The sequence below is a fragment of the Leiobunum rupestre genome, chromosome 10, assembly GCF_980474605.1.
Source record: "Leiobunum rupestre chromosome 10, qqLeiRupe1.1.hap1, whole genome shotgun sequence".
NCBI lineage: Eukaryota > Metazoa > Arthropoda > Arachnida > Opiliones > Sclerosomatidae > Leiobunum > Leiobunum rupestre.
The window spans coordinates 44,992,694-45,012,696 of NC_143393.1; the positions used below are offsets into that span (position 1 = coordinate 44,992,694).

Genomic DNA, 20,003 nt, shown 5'->3' on the forward strand with positions numbered 1-20,003 from the left:
GTTCATTTTTATACCACGGGGTCATTCCATAAGATTTCGACCACTCATGTCACCATGGTTCAATCGATTTTTTTTTAAATTTCAACACAGATAGATCTGTCTATAAAACGGTGATATCCAAGGTTTTAGCTGAAAATATTGAGAAGTTTTAGAATAAACACAGTTTAACCGAAACCCACATTTTTTGGTATATCGTACCTCGATTTCAGTACCCCTTCGCTTTAGGTTTAATAACTTTTTATAAATATATTTTATTTTAACAAAATAACACAATCTTACACATTTTGGCAAGGCCAATTCAATGGTAGAGTTTATGTAGTCCTAACTAGAATTGATATAGGTTATTGGATGCCAAAATGTACATTTTTAGTTTTGGGGGGTCTCATTCGAGGGGTTAAAGGGTCATGTGGGCGATTGAAAACACGACGTTAAAATGCCATGTAACTCTTAACTTGATTTTGCGACTAATATCAACGCCTACAGCGACTTCTTCCAGGGCTAGATCCTTTATTCTTAAAGATTATGATTTAGAAAATATTCGAGCATTATTTATCACACATCGTTAAATACGTTGTGATAATATCTAAAAGATTTAAACCATTTTTTGTATGATATCAAAAATAAAAAATTTCAAAAGTGTTGAAAATAGTTATTGATATATCAAATTAAAACAAGGAAAATACCCCTTTTTAATGAGCTTATTGTAAAGCTCTTTTATAGAGCTACCAAATAGTGTATTTATATTCCGTGTTTTCAATGGCCCACATGACCCTTTAACCCCTCGAATGAGACCCCCAAAATTAAAAATGTACATTTTGACATCCAATAACCTGGTATCAATTCTAGTTAGGACTATATAAACTCCACCATTGAATTGGCCTTGTCAAAATGTGTAAGATTGTGTTATTTTGTTAAAATGAAATATATTTATAAAAAGTTATTAAACTTAAAGCGAAGAGGTACTGAAATCGAGGTTCGATATACCAAAAAATGTGGGGTTTCGGTTAAACTGTGTTTATTCTAAAACTTCTCAATATTTTCAGCTAAAACCATGGATATCACCGTTTTTCAGACAGATCTACCTGTGTTGAAATTTAAAAAAATTGATTGACCCATGGTGACATGAGTGGTCGAAATCGAATGGAATGACCCCACGGCTTTTTTGGACACTGACGCTCTCGTCCAGATCCAAGATGCGCTGGAAATGAGTAGTTTATTTTATAGCAAATTTAGAGGGAACAGGACGTTATGGGTTCTTGGCGGAATACCCACCTATTTTAGACACTAGGGGGATCTGTGCTGAGAACTAAAACTTGAATGTAAATATCAAAAAAAATCAGTTTGCAATTATATTTCCTAAAATGTCATTCATGGTTTGATTTTAGATAAATTAAGGAGTTTACTCTCCGATCAGGGGAAGGAGGGTTAATAGCTACGCTAAAAAATGTCTCAACATAGTCCTTGTAACTGTATAAATAAATACATATTGATTAAACTAAGGAGTCAAATAGCTAACCCCATTTATAAAACGGTTTGGATCCAATTGCGCAGTTTCTGTTACGCACTTTTTCATTTGCGGAATTGCTATTTGCGCAGCTCCCCATTTGTGCAGTTTGTCAATTTCGCAAATTACCATTTGCGCGGTTTTCCCGTTAGCGCATTTTTCCGTTAGCACGGATTTCTCGTTTACGCAGTTTCTCATTGGCGCGATTTTCCGTTTGCGCAGGATTTATATTTGCGTGGATTTCCCATTTACGAGGATTTTCATTATTAAACCTTTTTTCTTTGACAAAAGGGTTATTTCTGGCAGATAATTTTTAACATTGCCTTGTGTACCATCTAGCTGCACTGCTGGTCTATGTTTAATGTCCGGTCACGCTGTAACTACGAACACGTTTCATGTTTTGCTCAGTTTAAATATCATTTGTTGAATTAGTCGCTTGAAAATATATCGACAGTCAAACAGCGATTCTTAGGTTTTCGGCCTTAATTAACCTCTTTGACCCTTAAGAAACACGCAATTCCATTAAAAGGTGTATTTTATGTGGCAGGCACTAAAATAAAATTGCAGTATTATGGAAAACGTTTCCTGTTTTAACTAAATTTAATTAGAAATATTTAGAAAAAATCACATTTTTGTGGCAGCCACTAAGTTTAAATAAGCTATATTGTGTGACAGGCATTGGCTTAGATTAATAATTTTAAAATGAAAAATTCTTAAAAAGCCAAACTAAGTACCTTAAACTGTGTTCTTTAACAAACAAAGAAAACATTTTCATAGCTAGAGCCAAAATAGTTCCGTCGGCGTTGCAGCTACAGCATGTTTACCTTAGTCCAAATCCTGAGAAACTAGGATTTGAATTTTTATATTTAAGATATATTCCCAACAGAATAATTCAACAAACGGTATTTGAACGAAGAAAAACTTTAAAATATTGGTATTTACAGCGTGACCGATAATTAAACATTCACCAGCAGCACAGTTGGCCCATTTCCTTTACAATATAGAAGGATAGTTAGTAACGAAACTATTGTGCGATAGTTTTGAGACTTAGCAATTTAATATTCTAAAACCGATTTCCGAATAATTACAAGATGTAAAATTAAGGTACCGATTTAATTTCTAAATCTTCCGATGCGGTTTCCTGAATTTCCTGACAATTAAACGTTGGAATAGATATTTCTAGCGCTTTTTGGAATATGCAACAACACGGGATAATATTTTACTATAATATAGAGGAATATCTATTTTTAAAAGCTTAAATTAAGATCTTTTAACGATGTTGTTAGTTCAATCTTAAGAATTATTTAACATGATTAATTTCTTAAAGTTAAATTAAACTAATCACTTACTAAATAAATCCTGCGTGTAATCTGAAATAAGCAAAGTCAATCAGTTTTATTTTTGTACGAAAGTATATTCGGCATCTCCAAAAAGAAGTCTTTGAAATTATAAAAACTTTGTATTTTACATTCAGCAACCTTGATTTTCATTAAATTGTGCAAAAAGCTATTTGTTAGGCCTTCTTGATTTCACCTTCGTGGAATTATTACCGTTTAATAAGGACCATATTAAGAGTAGCTTCCATGTCCAGCCCCTATGTAGTAATACTTCGTATCGATTCTCCGAATGTCTTTTATTGAAAAAGTATTTCTGATTAAGAATTTTTAAAATTCCAATTTCGTGAAATGGAGAATGTAATTAGAAGTTTGCAAATAATCTTAAAGGTTTTATTCGATCACTTTATTATTCGTTCATTAATACTAATAAAAGGACCCCGATGGAATGTTTAGAGCGTATTTAACCTTTAATGAATGAACCCGTATCTTATTTGCGCGCTTGGATTTTTCAAAGCGGGACCGCTTGTAGCGCCACCATGTCCCATATTGAAAGGTTTCTACCCAAATACTTAAATCCCGCGAACCATATAAGTTCTAATATCATTTTCGATATTATATATCTGGCTTTTAGAAGTTGTTGAAAATTTAGAAAATGTTCTATTTGCGAAAATTACCATTGTTCATACTTTTGATTTCACTCAATAAATGGCCAAAGTAAAGAAATAAAGTTGGTAGAATTACATGGAATTCTCGGTATATCTAGATACTTATTAAGGTGATACCACCATAAAACTGATTTTAAAAAAGGGAGAAGCTAAGTGATAAAATATGGCCCCCTACGTCCTAGCTAAACTTAAACGAGTCTGTACGAGCGCGTGCTAAATGTCACGACCAACGTCAGAGTTTCTGACGCACTCTCAAATCACGCGCGAAAAATCATAATAAAGGTCGGTCCCGTGGTGTAACCCTAGCAGGGAAGGTCAACCTGCAGTCAATACTAACTGGAATGAGATTTTATATGGTAGAGGAGATTTGCGATGTCCCACGCAGCTGCTCGTGGCCTAGGACTAAAGTTGATAACCACTCGGATCAGGATTATCTACAACGTTCTAAAATAATGACACGAGCTGGACCTTCTCTGCTATAAGGTTATACGCCGTTTAAGAGCAACTTGTACAATTCGTCATTTTTTAAGTTTATTTGAAGAGTTAGCGTTATTTCTGTCAAAAGCTGTGATTAAGAATATATTTACCAAATTGTTCTTCATCTAGAATATAAACAAAAAAACAATTTAGTAGAATATTGGAAAGGTTAGATCTTAAAACATTTCATATTAAATAATTAAAATTTGATAAAGATATCTCAATAAAGTGCTAAACTTCTAATCATAAAGATGCTATATTTGAAAATACGTAAGTCATTTTAACTATAAACAAAAACCTAATATTATTTTTCAATACTACGAATGTAATATGGCGTGTTCTAAAAACATGTTAAGCTTTTGTGCTGATAAATATTCAATCGGTTTGTTGAAAATTAATGAAATATTTATTATATTAACCTAGAATTTTTAATAAAAAATCCGAATGAATGAAATCTCAGGAATATGATGGTGCTCTTAAATATTTTCTACAACAAGTAGTCGCTTGGGTAGATCACTCGGAATGGCATAGTGTGAAAAGTGCTCGTTTTCCTCATGTCCAATGTACTGTTCTAAGCCAGCAGATTCTTCTAGTACATGTTAACTTATCCTACATGCATATGAGTTTGCAAAACACGTTTGCAAGGTCACATAAGTTCGAGGGGGTAGCCACTTGGAAAAAAATTGTACACCAGATTTCTGATTTCCAAATATTTTCGATATTTCTTAAATATTTCCGATATTTATAAAATTTCCGATATATCTGAAATATTTCCTATATTTCCTATATTTCTCAAATATTTCCGATATTTCTTAAATTTCCGATGTTTCTTAAATTTCCGATATTTCTCGAATATTTCCAATAATTTTTGGATTTCTCGAGATTTCTAATATTTCCGATATTTCTAATATTTCTCGAGATTACTAATATTTGTGGTTTTCTAGATTTCCGGAAATAATAATTTTTGATTTATCGCTATTTGTACACCATATTTCTTAAGTGGCTACCCCTCGCATAAGTTACATTAATTTGTTGAGCCTACATGTATATTATCGGCAACAACCCGAGATATGCCATAGTACCGGAGCCACTAATCGAATTTCTAGCTTTTTCTTGATTTTGCTTTACTGTTCGTAAAAATATAATCTTACCTTTGCAAAAGCACGTATACTTAGCCTCGTCACCATTATGGTATTCGCAAGCCAAACTCTGCTGAGCATTGTTACATTTTTCTTCGAAATCTTTGCCACAAGTTTTAACTGGAAACTTGCAACGTTTACCATAATATTTCCTTTCTAAATATTTAATAGAAAAAATTTAAAATAATTCGTTTCCCGATATACCATATTGCTTAAGCAATTAATTGTGGTTATACAACTGTTAAGCCCCGTCAATTATAAGCTCCCTTTTTAGGAATCGTGTACTTTAGTATACGAGTCATTATAGGCTTACCGTGTCCGTGTAGGGGTGCGGGGGTATGTGAGTGTGATTGCGAAAACGAAAGGCGGCCAAGCGCGCGGGATCCGTTCAGTTTGCGATGACAAGCGCTAGTGGGAACGCGAAAAATATCTCCATAGAAAAGCCTTATCAGTAGAGTCGACGGTATGTAAGTAGGTAAAGTCAGGTACGCAACGCGTTTCGTTTCTTCCCTCTCGAGCGCATAAATTATGGCGACCCGCCGGCGAGAAATCTACGAGTGTAGAAACGGCTTTATTTGGGATATTCAACTCAGTTATGATTACTGATTTCCCGCTGAGTCCACGATACAAAACATTTACAAATTTTAATTAAGACATTTTAATATTAGTAAAATTGGATTAAAATGTTAGACGCAAATCTTTAATATTTGACTTAAAAATTGAGAGCGCAGGGTTGCGAGATAAGAACTTTGAAGGAAAAACATTCCACCTAGGAGCAACAAACACAATACCCCGCACAAGGAGACCGCAACCCGTCAAAAGTCATTGATTTTCTTGTGTACAGTTTTCCTTGGTTAGACGCTTTAGCGCCTGCTCCCGTCGGAAGGGGAATATTCCGAAATTGTCTCCCCCCCCCCGCCCGTAAAACGTTCAGCGTAAAGGCTCGTGACGCTCCTCCAATGAAATTGGTACACAACCCTTCGTTAGCGTGTTTAAAGGCTGGCTGCGTTCTCCTTGTGTGTGTTGCTCCTAGATTCCACAATGAAATTCCCCAGTATCTGGGACTGACTTTGCGAAGTTTATGAGGAAGGTTTTCAAGGTAAAACGTAGTCGCACTATTTACTAGTGGTGTTATAATTTGTGCACGGAAGAAGTTTGCGTGGAACGTTGTGTCGCATATACTGGTACTCGATGATAGTAAATTTTATATATGAATATTAGAAAGTGAAAGACAGCGTTGTTTATTTGTCATCAACTGAACTGTCGAACGAGCCTCAATGGCCGAAGAGCGATGCTTAGCGCCAATGATTGTTTTCGCAGCCCTATTTTGCCAAATCTGAAGCGGCTTCAAACGGCTTTCGGAGGCGGCATGATAAAATGCGTCGCCGTAATCAAATGAAAGCTGCACTAGGGCTTTATAAAGAGTATTCAAGAGCTTGACATCGAGGGCAGGCTTTAGTGAGCGAATACACCACGGTCCCTGGTTGTTTTTTAGATAAATATTCAGTATGCGTGGAAAATGTTAGTTCTTCGTCAATAAGCACACCAAAGTACTTAACCAAGGTAACTCGATTTACACCGCTTATAGGCAGCTCCTTTACATGTTGAAACACTGATAGTATATGAGCTGTTCCAAAAACCATAAATGTTGATTTGCTTTTTTGGAGGGACAAGTGTAGTTCTTCATACCCCCGTTCTATTTTCTGAACGTCCGCATCCATTAACTCAATCAAGGTTACAGGAGATAGCGATTTACAAACTGAAGCAGCGTCATCAGCGAAAAGATGGGCCGTTCTATATTTAAGCGATTTGGCAATCTCGTTGACATACAGAGAAAACAGCAATGGACCCAGGACACTTCCTTGAGGGACACCAATGTGCGAATTATTGTGCTCGGAAGAGACGACTTCTATCATGACAAATTGGGTACGTCCTGCAAGATACGACTCAAACCAAGAGAGAGTGTCCACGATTACGATTCTTTCGATCATGACGAATTATAGTGTAGCCAGTAATCTCCACCACAAAATCAGGGACAGAATCATCTATCCAGGATTCGGTGATTCCAATAATGTCAATATCATGTATAAGTAATAATTGCTCTAGTGCAATTACCTTTGATCGTAAAGAACAAATATTTAAATGAGCAATGCAGAGGCCACGAGGATGATGTCTATGTATCTGAAATCCTGACAAAGGTATTGTTGCTGAATTTGGCGGTGAAGGTATATTTTGTGCTGGGAGAGGACCTAGTGATAACGAGTTTAGAGACGATACAATTGGCGAAGGTAGGAAAGTTGACGGAGAGCGTAGAATTAACGAACCAGACGGAGAGCGTAGAACTGATAAAGTTGACTGAGAGCGTAGAATTAACGTAGCTGACGGACAGCGTATGGTTGACAAAATTGACAGAGAGCATAGAGTTGACAAAGTTGATGGAGAGCGTAGAGTTGGCGGAGCGCATAGAGTTGACGAAAACTGTAGAGTTGAGAGAGATTTTTGAGGAACAAAAGCTGTAGCAAGTTGGTTCAAACATAGAAACTACCACAGGAATAGTAGGCCCTGCCTTTGTACGTGCTTTACTAAGATGACACGGGCAAAAGGTTCTCCCTTCATTTCCGGTTATCTCTGGTCCAATCAAAAAAAAGCTTTGGAAATGACGGCCAATTATATTCAAGCGGAAATGGACGGAGAACCTTTTGCCCGTACCGAGCCCGTAACACGTTTCATCGATTCTTTCTGTTCCTCTTGTAGTTTCTATGGTTTAAAGTCGAAATTAAAGAATTATAAACGGACTGAGAGACAAAACACGATTTTGAGGTGTTAGGCATTTTTTGGAGACATATCGTTAGTTGCTGAAGATGACAGGGAGTTACGGCGTTAAGTGAGGTCAGATCTTGTGAGAACCACCCCATCACGAAGGACCAATTCCTTTTCTCCCTTAGCCCGGCAGTCTCTGAGTTCGCAACAGCTTTTGAATGCTTAGCCTGCTGACGTTTAGTGCGGTCAATTGAGAACGAGAGTTAATGGTTTCGATCAGAATTTCGTAGAGACTTCAAGCCAGAAAGGAATTTATATTTGAGGTTAAGCGATGAAAAAATTAATTTCACGAAACGAGGAGTAGATCGTGGTGGTCCAAGTCGCTCAACCAAAACAGTCGCCAGTTCAGAGTTAACAAAACCAAAGTCCACGAACGTTAGAGACATCGTTATCTGGTGAGGATTCGGGAAGATTGCGTAGAATAGCGTTGAATTGGCGACTCTGAATCTCGTCCCTCTCTTTAAGCAACTCCTCAATCCGAGAATCCAAATCGGAAGGAACAAACGTAGGAGTTGAGTAACAATTTTCAAGTCTCTTTAGGTTAGCGGTAAGCGACGCAATCGATTCGTCCGTTTTTCTCATCGACGACTTGATGGTTGAGCAGTTGGAGTGTATTAATGAGAATTCATTATGTCACTTTAATTTTAGTTCTTGAAACTCCTTTTGGATATTCAAAATTTCTTGGCCTTGATTAACAACATCTCCAGAGATGGTATCGAGGAGGTCTTGGTGTTCGTTTAGTTTCGAAGAATCACTCTCACGTTGAGAAAGAAAGCAATCAACCTTCGTTTCAAGCGTTGTAAATCGAGTTTCCAAAGATTCACATCGAATGCAATTCTTACAGCTGTCTACGTTCTTGTCTAGAGATGGGGTCGTGATTAAGGTATTTACCTGGGACGGAGAATGACGAGGAAGATTATCGTTAAACCTTTCAGTGGTCATTTCCTCAGTAATTATTTCAAGATCGTTGGGTGGAGAACAATCATCTGATACAATGGAATCCGTATTATTGATCTTTAAGCCACTCTTCGATTGATGATGCGAGCGAAGGTAAGGTACAATGGACAGCGACATTTCACGAGATTTGAAAGTAAAATTACCCACGTGCGCGGAATTAAAAACTTTATAAATAAAACGGGTCTTAAAACCAATGAAGGAGACAACGAACAATTCGAGAAGGGGAACGAAATTATAAGGTAAAGGGGAAAAACAAGGGAAGCGGCACAATTGCGTAATAAGAGTGGATGATTACCGTCGGAGCCCGCAGACTGGTCAATTTTTAGTTTCCCAAGTAGACGACTAATATCAGCTGGTGTACAGGTAAAATTGTCAGAAGAAGAGACCGGGGCAGCGCAAGAAGGAGGCGGGAGAAAGGGCAGAGGTTGAATAGTAGAGGCAAAATACTGATTAAAAACATTGGCGGCCTCCAAGGAAGAAGTCGTAGAGGAGCCATCAGATTTATTTCAATTATTTTACGGTGAGAAACGCGAAATCGATTGACGTGAGAATAGAAAGCTTTAGGGTTGACCTTTAAGAGACTAGAAAGAGCTGTCTCAGATTTTCTCCTCATATTACGCAAGTTATTAGTGTGGCCTTTGCGAGCCTTACGATAAGAGGCAACATGTCCAGAGATAATTGACTGGGAAGCGTGTCGTTTTTAGACTGATTTAGGCGACACCAGGCAACAGATTTAGCTTTTCTGCTTAAGGCAGAGCGGCGGTTAGAGTTATTATTACGATGCTGCGGAATACTAAATTTGATAAAGGACGAAATGCCGGCAGTTAAGAGGGTATGAAAGGCAACCCAAGAGTCAGCGAGGGAATCACGGGAAAGCGTAAGAGACCAATCAATACGCGAAAGAAAGTCATTAAAAGCGTCATAGTTCCATTTGTAGAAATTAGGTTTAGGTCTAAAAATGGGAGCCATACAAAGCAAAGCAAAGCAAAATTGAAGAAAATAATACCGTGGTCACTAGCACCCAAATGAGGAAAAAGAGAAATGTTCGAAACCAGACCGGGGTCAGAGGAAAAAATTAAACCAAGAATATTGTCACGACACAGTGCACCACCAGATCTAGTTGCGAAATTAACAAACCTGGGGGAGGAATTAATCAGTTATACAATCAAGAAAGAGTTTCGTTTGGGCACAGGCACCTACACGCGGAATATTATTAAGCCAGTCTATAGAGGGATAGTTAAAGTCTCCTAAGAGTAATAAACTATAACGCTTCGCGTCACAATGAGAACAAAGAGCAGATATTAAAGAAATAACATACGCGTGGTTGTGACAATGAGCATTATTCGAACGATATATAACGCAAATATCAATAGTTAGATCGGAGGTTACGACCTGGACTGCGACAGATTCGACACTATAGAGATCAGTGCCCATTGAACAGTCAATAGCAACATCATGAAAGTTAAAAGGCTGAACCAATAGAGTATCTTGGATAAACAGGGCAACACCCCATGAGGGCGACGAACACCCCGGATAGGGTCTTTAACACGATCGTGGCGAATCAGTGAGAAACCCGGAATGTTTAGTTCAGCGCGAGAAATGTCTTTGTTCCACCAAGTTTCGGTTATAGCGACAAGAGTTATTTAAAATTTTAAGACCAGCGAGTTAAGTTCATCAATTTTATAACCCGATAAACCACCAGCATTACAAAAGAGAGCATTAGAGACTCTATGGGAAGTATCAGGGGCAAATCTAAAACAGCGTCGGAGGTCCGATGGTATAAAGTGGACAGTTGGTCCGTTAAACATCTTACGTAGGTGGGTCGAGAAGGACGAAAGGCAGCATGGTGATAGTTCAAAGTTGAGTTGTCTTGAGTTCCGGAAGCAGCGAGAGATGGGGAACATCATGCACTGTATGAAGAGGCACCGTAGTAAGGATATGATCCTGGTGAGGTGGTGGCTGAAAACGTTGGAAAGGTGCCAGCTGCAGATTAGGGAAAGTGAAATTCTGGGAGCTAACACGAAGAGGCGGCGGATGATGAAAAAATGACGCCTTTGGGACAGCACCATTGGCAAGAGTGGAAAGAGGACGTAAGGGAAGCGAGGGTTGGCTCCACTTAACAACATTGAAGTTCCGAATAGTCCAGCCCTGCTCGCCGGCGTTGATCTTCGCGTTTAGTTCGTTTTTGTCCTGGATGAAATGTCGACGCTGAATTGGGGTAAAATCGGAGCGGGCAGCGAAGGGATACGAGTTGTCAGCCATGTGCTGCTGGCGGACGAAGGGAAAAACTTTCTCCTTGTGGTGAGGGAGCTCCAGTACTACCTTAATGGGGTGAGGCCGAGAAGTAATTGGTGGAATGGTGCAACCAAGTCGGTATAGCCAGACGAAGCTATTAATACCACATTGAGAGAGAAAGCTAGCAACGTCAGCATGATCACCAGCGGAAGAGGATTCCGGGAATCCGAAGAGAAGTTCGTTATTCCAGCGCGAAACGGGCGAGGCAGATTCACTACGGGCATTTTCAAATGGCGGCAGAAATCGTGGATGAAGACTTGGAAATCATTTCAGACACCTTGGCCTCGGAGCAAAATGTTTATTCCAGTTTTTTAAAAGAGTCTGAATCCCGTTGAGTCAGAACAGGAGTTAATTTGCTTAAAACATCGTCAGCGATAGACGAGGCTTGTTGGTGAAGTAATGTAGTCAACGCTGCGTGGCGAGAATCCAATTAATTCCTAACGCTGGTAGTTTCGGCATAGATCAAGACAGATGGGTTATTGATTTCAGTCTTGTTGGAATTTTAAATGTGGTAAATTTAGATTGGAGATCAACCAGCGAGGAGATACATCGGGAGATTTCATCACTGGTGCCGCGCAAAGTAGTTTCTAGTGCGAGGAGCCTGCTATTAGCAGATTGTTCTGAGTGGCGCAGGGATGCGTTATCCGATTTGAGGAGATCGAATTCTTTCTGGAGCGTAGATTGAGTATGCTCGATGAAACAAAATTGACAGGTTGACGGAATCGAGTCGTTTATATCCTCGAACTTGATTTGGTTGAATAGCGGCGTATTCTCGAACAGTACCCATCAACGACAGTCAATGCTACTGTCGATAACATCACGTCGAATGTATGGAGTTTGGAAGCTCTTGGAAGCGGAGTCTGCCAGGACTCCACTGTCCTTGACCATGGCGAAGATCACCAAAAGAAGTCTTCCAAAAAATTATTAACTAGTATCACTTTTGCTAAGCGATTGGAGTTCCTATCAATTCACATAATTATCACAAACAAAATACACTAACCCTAAGTTTAATTAAAGAAATAAACTTGTAAATAAATATTCTAGGCCTAACGTAGGCCATCTCCCTGCGTGCCCCAATTAATAGCCCGATGTACCGGTAAGATTGAAACCACACCACCGAAGGCCTATCATCAGAATGCCCTACACCAGCGTCCACAGCCCGGACAGGTTAAAAAGCCAGCATAGGGAGCAGAACCCCACTAGTGATGGTCGCACCGTTGACGCAAGCCACTCAACCCAACAGAAGGTTTAACAATGGTATGACCAGCCCACCACTTCGCACACAGCAGTGGAATAAAGAAGGGATGCTCTGGCAACGCCAGCTGACACCTACGGAGGTGGAGAGCCGAGCCCTTTGGAGAATGCTCCTAAAGGGGAACAACGGGCACACAGCAGCCCGCATAACCCAGCACAGCTAGCACCGGAGATACCGGTGGGACCCCAAACGGCCGGGATATGGGTTCGCCGTGCCCTCATACGGAGGCCCGCCGCCCCACACCAGGTTACCCAATCCGCCGAGGCGGCTAGTTTACCTGGACCCTCTCTGTTAGCCCGAGCCGAAGCTCAGTTACCAGCCCACACCTGACCAAAGTCGGCGGTGGAGATAGTACCATTTTAACGGAGCTAACATCTCCCAGTGCACCACCGCCCTTATGGGTTACAAGAGCCTGACCCCGACTCCCCGGTAAAGCCACAATTATTGCACATTCCGACCACTTGAGGGCCTCCCAATTAACCGGCGTTAATTGCATATACGGCAGGGCAAGACAATGGGGACAGGAAACGGTGGAGAGAGATGGAGATAATTATTTTTTACGCTAACGGTAGCGCCATTTAAAAGCCAGAGGAATTCTTAGAAATGTCAAGATCTCTCTCGTCTGCTCGCATAAGCGACATTAGTACTCGTGTGGTCTCATAAGTTAGTGGCTTAGTATGAAATCATTTCAATACATAATATAAGAGTGTTGCGAGTTTCTGATTTTGCCTTAAGTTATTATAAATATTATCTCAACTTGAGTCACTTAAAAAGAGTACTACACGAACCAAGAAAGAAATATCTGTATGCACATATTAGATATTTTTTGTTGCTTAATTGCTGGGCAAGAAAAAAAAAGGATTGTAGAAAAGAATAAGCTGCATGCATTTTCTTTATAGAGAACAAGTTCAATATGCACAAAAAAGGGCCCGTTTTGCTTGATGCACAACGCTACACTATTCATACCATAAGATTAGTCGTGAGAGTCCTTACCTATGCATTTAGGTTCTTCCCTATCTGGTGTGTCTGCATGCCACTTTCCCTGGAAGTCGCAAACAAGCCGTCTGGCGAACTGATGCAAGAATCCTTTCTTGCATTTCACGAAACACGTTGTAATGAAGTCTTTTCCCAGGTCTTCGTAGAAACTCGGCCTACAGCCATAAATGACGCCGTTCTCAGGTGGGTTTGGCTGTGGACAATTCGGTTCTGTAAAATACAGAACAAGCAGAAACGCGGTATATATTATATAAATTTTTAATTTAAATACATAGTTTTCGTCGAAATGCGAGATCTTTTTATACCGTGAATTTATTCATTCCTACGAATCAATGCCGCTCAAAAACTGTGTTGATGGACAAGTTTTTCACACTTGTTTAAATTTTTAGCAAAATTATTTCGTAAAATATTAAGGTGAAGTTGGGTAAGAGTGATTTTGGCCCAAACTCACCCCTAGAGATCCTAATTAACTTATTTTTTAAAATAGGAGTAGTTAGTTTGAACTGTTGTCTTTCTAAAAACCACATTTGTTGAGAAGTAGGAAAAATGTTCTGAACTTGGTCTCACTTGCCCCAACAGCTCTCTCATAGACAATGTATTGAACTACTAAGCCTGAGTCACACTTACCCCCTGTCATCGAGGAAGTGTGACCGCTCGCCCCATTTACTATTTTGTTTTATAACTTTTTCTCTAATTAAACCAAATTTTACAACATTTTATTTTTCTACTTTGAGTCTATTTATAGAGATACGAAATAGTGAAGTTCAACTTTGCAAAATGTGGGTCACAATTACCGCACTTCCCCTTAATAAATATTGAATGAAATAGGTAAAATTTTCAAGATGGAATACTTCATTTATTATTATCAACTTATTTTGTAGTTGGAAAGGTTTTTATCTCATAATTGTGACTAATATTTTTTGCCCTTTAAAATGACCACTCACGAAATCTATTTCTGGATTGGGGCGAGGCCAATCGCCAGTCTCCTGATTGACTTCAGCAGAAAGCCAAGGGGAATCCTGATCGCAGATGGTAGAAAATTAAAAAGATCGATATTCACGGAAGAAACGAATATTTGAATTTAAAACTTTGTGAATTTAAGTGGGGGAAATGATGTGTTAATGCGAATGTGGATAAATAAAGAGTAAAAGATTAAATATGATGAAAGATCGTTTACATAAAAGTACAATAAGACTCGTTGACCTTAAAAACTTACTGAGGATGATAAAATTCGCGAATAAGTAGATTAGTCCATAAGTATAAGGGATAATATAGCTAAAACTTACAAATAGCTCCTACCGATAGGTCTACGAGCAAACCAAAAGACGCGGAAACTCGGATCAAATAGATCTTCGAGTGAAAAACTAAATTAAATTAAAAAATTAGCCAGAAATTCCAATGGTAGACCGGTTTCGTCCTATTTGGGACTCATCAGTACCTATCGGTACGAGCTATTTGTAAGTTTTTAAATTTCTTCAAATTTGTTTAGGGTTTAGCTTTTTTATCCCTTTTCAAGATGGACTAATCTACTTATTCGCGAATTTTATCATCCTTTGCAATGCAGTCCATAGGTGGTTCCTTTTAACGTTAAAAACTTACTGATCTTACGTTTACACATACGCCACAATCGAAATTGGCGCTGCGTGTAACTCTGTGTTATTCCCACGTCAGCTAATGTTTTATTGAGACTATTTGATTATTATTTCGTAAAAACATTCGTGTAAATTTGTTTGCATAAGGGTTAGCATTTTTCCTTTAAAAAGACTTTCATAAATAATTACTTCATTTATTTCGAATTGTGTTTCTATCATTAAGCGTTAAAGATATTTTCTATAAACCTCCTACAGGTGAGACTCGTCCGCAAAGTCAGCTTAAGGTAACATCCCGAGATCCCTTACTTAAACTGCAAACCTTGAACCTTTTCGTGGCTGAAGTAAGTAACAGCTGCGGAGTACTAGGCGAAACCCCGTTGTATCTTAGGCTTCCACCCGGACAGAGGTTTCAGGTGCGGTGACTTTAAACTTTCCTCTTTATTCGTGGGATCTTTATGGATTCAACAACTAAAATTCAAAACCCAAACCAACAACCGAGAAAGGGTCTTTCATTGACCGTACCTGGTTTTACTCAAGAGAAGGACTGTCCAAATAGGGACCCAGCCTAGCTTGTTATCGTTTGCAATATCCAGACTAAAGGCAGAAAATTGAAAGCTGCTCGTAACCATTATGGGAACGAACGCCGTAAAGCAAAATAGAAGTTTGAAAAGGAATCCATAAAGGATTACTCCTCTTTTCAAACAAGAACCCTAGGGAGTCTGAACGTGACTCCCCAGGGCCTCGACAGCAGGTTATTAAGAGGACCAAAGCCCAGACCTTTAGTAAGGTTGTCAGCTCAAAAAATAGTACCATTGTAAAAGATGGACTTTACGTGAGCTGTATCTTTGAGGAGGAGATGGGCACCATCCAATGTGGTATTCTGGAGAGGATAAGCATTCTAAGCTTATTTGGGCTATAAACTCTTATAGCCTTATTAGTCTCGGGTCCAGATGGATTATTTCATTGGCAAAAGGAAATTGATATTATCTGCCCCATGCTGTGTAGAATCAACAGTTTCGTATTGTCCTAGGGTATATACTAAGCACCTGGAAGTTTTCTAGGGTGATCTTCATTCTGAAGCCCAGGAAATCTAGTTATCCTGATGCAAAGGTTTTTAGCCCAATTTGTCTGATCTCCTCTTTCCGAAAGGTTTTAGAAAAATTGGTAGACAGCTATATTAGGCTCAGTATGACTATCAAAAAGGCAAATCTCTTCAGATTGCCCTCTATGGTACGTGCATAGAGAGGGTTATTAATTTTTTGATATTGATAAGGTGTCTAATGCAGAAATAATGAAGGCTTGGGTACAATTTGTTCTGACGAATCATGTTGTGGTATCCTCCCTGCTTCGTGAATACCTTATGGTCACCACCAGCTGTGGTGGCCCGCAATATGGTGTTCCTTCACCACTGCCATGGTGCCTGGTTGTGGAAGAACTATTGGTGAGGCTAAACAGGGACGGGGGCCGCTGCTTCGACTATGCTGACGCTATCACCATCATCTTCACGGGGAAATGATCTAATACTATATTAGTGATTTAGTAAGAAGGGCTCTTGCATAAGTGGAATGCTGGTGCAGTGAGGTTGATCTTACGGTTAATCATAATAAGGCAGTTCTTGTTCCTTTTACTCGGAAAATGATCTGAAACTCTTTAAAAGATATTTCCTTATTTGGGACTAGCCTGAGCAAAAGCACTGAGGTTAAATACTTCGGTGTTATTTTAGACATCAAACTAACGTGGAAGCCTCATCTTAACTACACATGTTTAGGAGTGATCTGCGCACTCTATAAAGGCTGGCTTGTGTCAGCATCACAGGAGCTATGAGAACAGCGCCAAGCGCTTCACTAGAAATTATCCTCACTATTCTTCCTCTTCATATTTCATGTATTGTCTTAATAGTGGTATCGGCTTTTATAAGAGCTTTGGTGTTTATGCCAGCGTTTTTCAGGCAGAAATTTCTTCTGTGTTGACTTTTCCTTTAAATAGAAGCGTCATGGCTAGCTTATCCCAATCTATTCGGATAGTCAAGTGGCCCTCAATCAGTTTAAAATTTCTTCTAATCTGGTTTATAGCTAATTGAATTGCTCGACGCACGAGCCTACTGCGTAGGAGCTTTTAAAAAAAAAAATTATTGTGACTTTTGAGAATATACAAGTCATTTATCCATGTTTTCTAAGGTAACGAGGCTTTTTGAAAGTTGCACTCCTACATCATGAAAACAGACGCTTACTTCAGCGAAATAATTTAAAACTATTGAATCGAAAATAAGGCACTCTTTGTTTCTAAAGGTATTTTTTTGAAAACTTGATAACAGAAACACATTTTAACTCGTACTTAGTCATCAATATAACCTTGTAGTCATTCTGCTAACAAAACAAAATAAAACAACACAGTATTTGTTTCGTTTGTGCAAGATTTCCACGGCCTAAAATGTTTACAGAAAATGAAACGTTTCGACTTTTGGAATGGCCTAGGAAGACTACGGCAATGCGTACAGTGACAATGGAGCCTTAGACATCCAAGTGAATACACAAATTGCTTCCTGGTGGTAAGATTATCTTCTGATTGGCTGAGATGAGGTTGACGGACCCTACCCTTCCCTGTGGTCATTTCTCAATTGGCCAGACGTGTTCAGACACAATTTGTAATAGTTATAAAATATGTCCTGTTTGTCGAAAACATGTCAGCCGTAAAATGCACTTTTTTACTAAGAATGTATTTATTTATACTCAGGGAAAATGAAGATGTCGAGATTATTTTTTAGCGTTTCTCCAATTCCACCCGTTGGGGCCCCCGGTACGCTCCTCCACTTTAATAAAATCAAATAATTCTGCAATCTCATTGGTTCTTGAAAATTACGTTTTTTCGACGCGATTAACGCTGCTGCGAGGAAGCGAAAAATAAGACCGCCTCTTCCCCCCCTTCCCTTTAGCGTGACGGGGTTAGGGCCTTAACGTGTCCGTCGATAGTCTCGACATATTCATTCTCGCTGAGTTTAAATAAACATTCTTGCTGTAACTATTAGTCTTAAAAGTTTGTCCTTTCATTTATTTGAAATTTTAACTCAATTTTCCGGGCCTGATTTCCAACACAACGCGTCTAATTCCAAATACCTGACATGGTTATTAATCTAATTAAATTCTACTTATAGTTCAATTTTATTTTACTGGACTTTGGACTTTCACCTCTTTGCTTCCGTTATCTATTTTCAGGCTGGTCTCGGCTTTCATTTTCTTTTCCCGACTTCCACCCCTTTGCTTCCCTTTTCTATTTTTGGGATCTTTTTACCTCTCGGAGGGGACCAAGTCCCCTAGGAGGTTTTTTTTTTAAATGTCGCGTGGTCGCGCCGTTATTTCGTTTAAAACGTCGCCCAGTTTGTTTCCATCTCTTGAGATCCTTGCGCCCGTCCCGATCATACATAAAATAACTTCGTATATAGATAGGAAACTTGAATGTGGCAAACTGACTTTCAGCAGATTACCCCGACATATAGTGATTGCGCCAGTTGGCTGTGTTCTCAATAGCAGAGAAAGTATGTAGGAATTAAAGTCGGCGTCTTTGCTAATAAACTTTTTAAAAAGGTAAATGCCTTTAGATATACACGAAATAGCGTGTAAAACAAACTAGAAATCTTTACTGAATGCTAGCCCATTGTGCTTATTTTAAATTTGCTTTCAGTTCATGAAAAAAGTACTTTTAATACACCTAGCCCACTTAAGCCTTTGCAATTGGCATTGCGACATACATTCAGCCAATTTTAGTACCATACCTTAACCTTGGATTAATAACAAAAGCTAAATAATTATAATTCATCATACTTTTTTTATCCTAAGCTCGTATAAGTCACAACTTATGGAAGCCAGGGATTTTTGGTTTAAAAATATAAGTTTATATTATTAATCCAGGCTGAAGCATTAAAGCAATGTTTATAGTAAAGGCTTACGCGGAGCTAAGAGTAGTACGGACTTCGAGTAGTGCGAACTTCACCAAATAATATTATTTGGGTGCCACCACCAGATGTCGGACAAAATTCTGGAGTCACCTCTAATACATATAGTTTCTATCTAAATACGAAGTTATTTTATCTATGGTCCTGACCTTTCAATGTTTTTAACTGGTTAGTGTGAAATTCGTAGAAGGCAAGTTAGTGTGAAAGAAAGGGATTTCGTAGAAGGGGAGGTTTAGTTGGGATTTTTAATTATAGTTCAGGACTTTTTGCTACGCGTGTTGGGTTTTTGCTACGAGGACTTTTTGCTACGCGTGTTTCGTTTTTGCTACAGCGTTTACCTTTCTTACGTACAAATCAGATCTAATTCATTAAAACTAAGACCCCGGGTATTAAAGCTAGTTTGAAATAAAAATAAATGAAAAACATTTATCTATCAAAAAATGTTTGGTAATTATATGCTTAATGAATTTATACTCTCTGACTATGCGATGGACGTCGTTTGTAAAGCAGCGTTCAGACTAGGTGACAATATTACGTTTGCGTCGATCGTGTCGGTTCTTTCGATTTCTTACACCGTTCAGACTTCTCAACAGACTTTACATTTTCGCGTGTGTCGTTTACATTTTTTTCATTTCGTTGCGGACTGCCTAGATGGCATCTCGGATTAAAGGTCAAAAAGTTCATAGCAGACAATTCAGGATTTTAACGCGGGAACTCAGGGAAGACATCGGCTTAGAAGGAGCACAGATCAACCATTCGTGTCGGAATAAGATTGTGGAAATTTCCATATTTCTCTCTATCTGTAAAAATCACTCATCCAAATTTCCCTATTTCTTCGGTTTTTAATTCTATTGATCATGTAGGCCGCCAGTAAATTGTTATTACTCAAAATTAGCGCCTTTCTATTATCTGTCGCCATTGTTGCCTATTTCCATTTTCCGCCGTTATTACTGAGCTCTGATTGGATGAACAATCATTGAGTTGGGAATATTAATCTTGAGGTCCAATCAAAATGTC

At 38.8% G+C, this 20,003-nt stretch overlaps 1 protein-coding gene across 1 annotated transcript in view; it reads right to left on the reverse strand.

Annotated features, from left to right (window-relative positions):
* Positions 1–20,003, reverse strand: part of LOC149926032 (sushi, von Willebrand factor type A, EGF and pentraxin domain-containing protein 1-like) — a 64,918-nt gene that overhangs the window by 37,006 nt on the left and 7,909 nt on the right. The window contains exons 5-8 of the mRNA XM_090162010.1: positions 13,443–13,655; positions 5,135–5,278; positions 4,094–4,108; positions 2,854–2,874 (exon numbers count right to left, since the gene is read on the reverse strand). Coding sequence (XP_090018136.1) covers positions 2,854–2,874; positions 4,094–4,108; positions 5,135–5,278; positions 13,443–13,655 — 393 coding nt within the window. The remainder of the gene's footprint in view (positions 1–2,853; positions 2,875–4,093; positions 4,109–5,134; positions 5,279–13,442; positions 13,656–20,003) is intronic.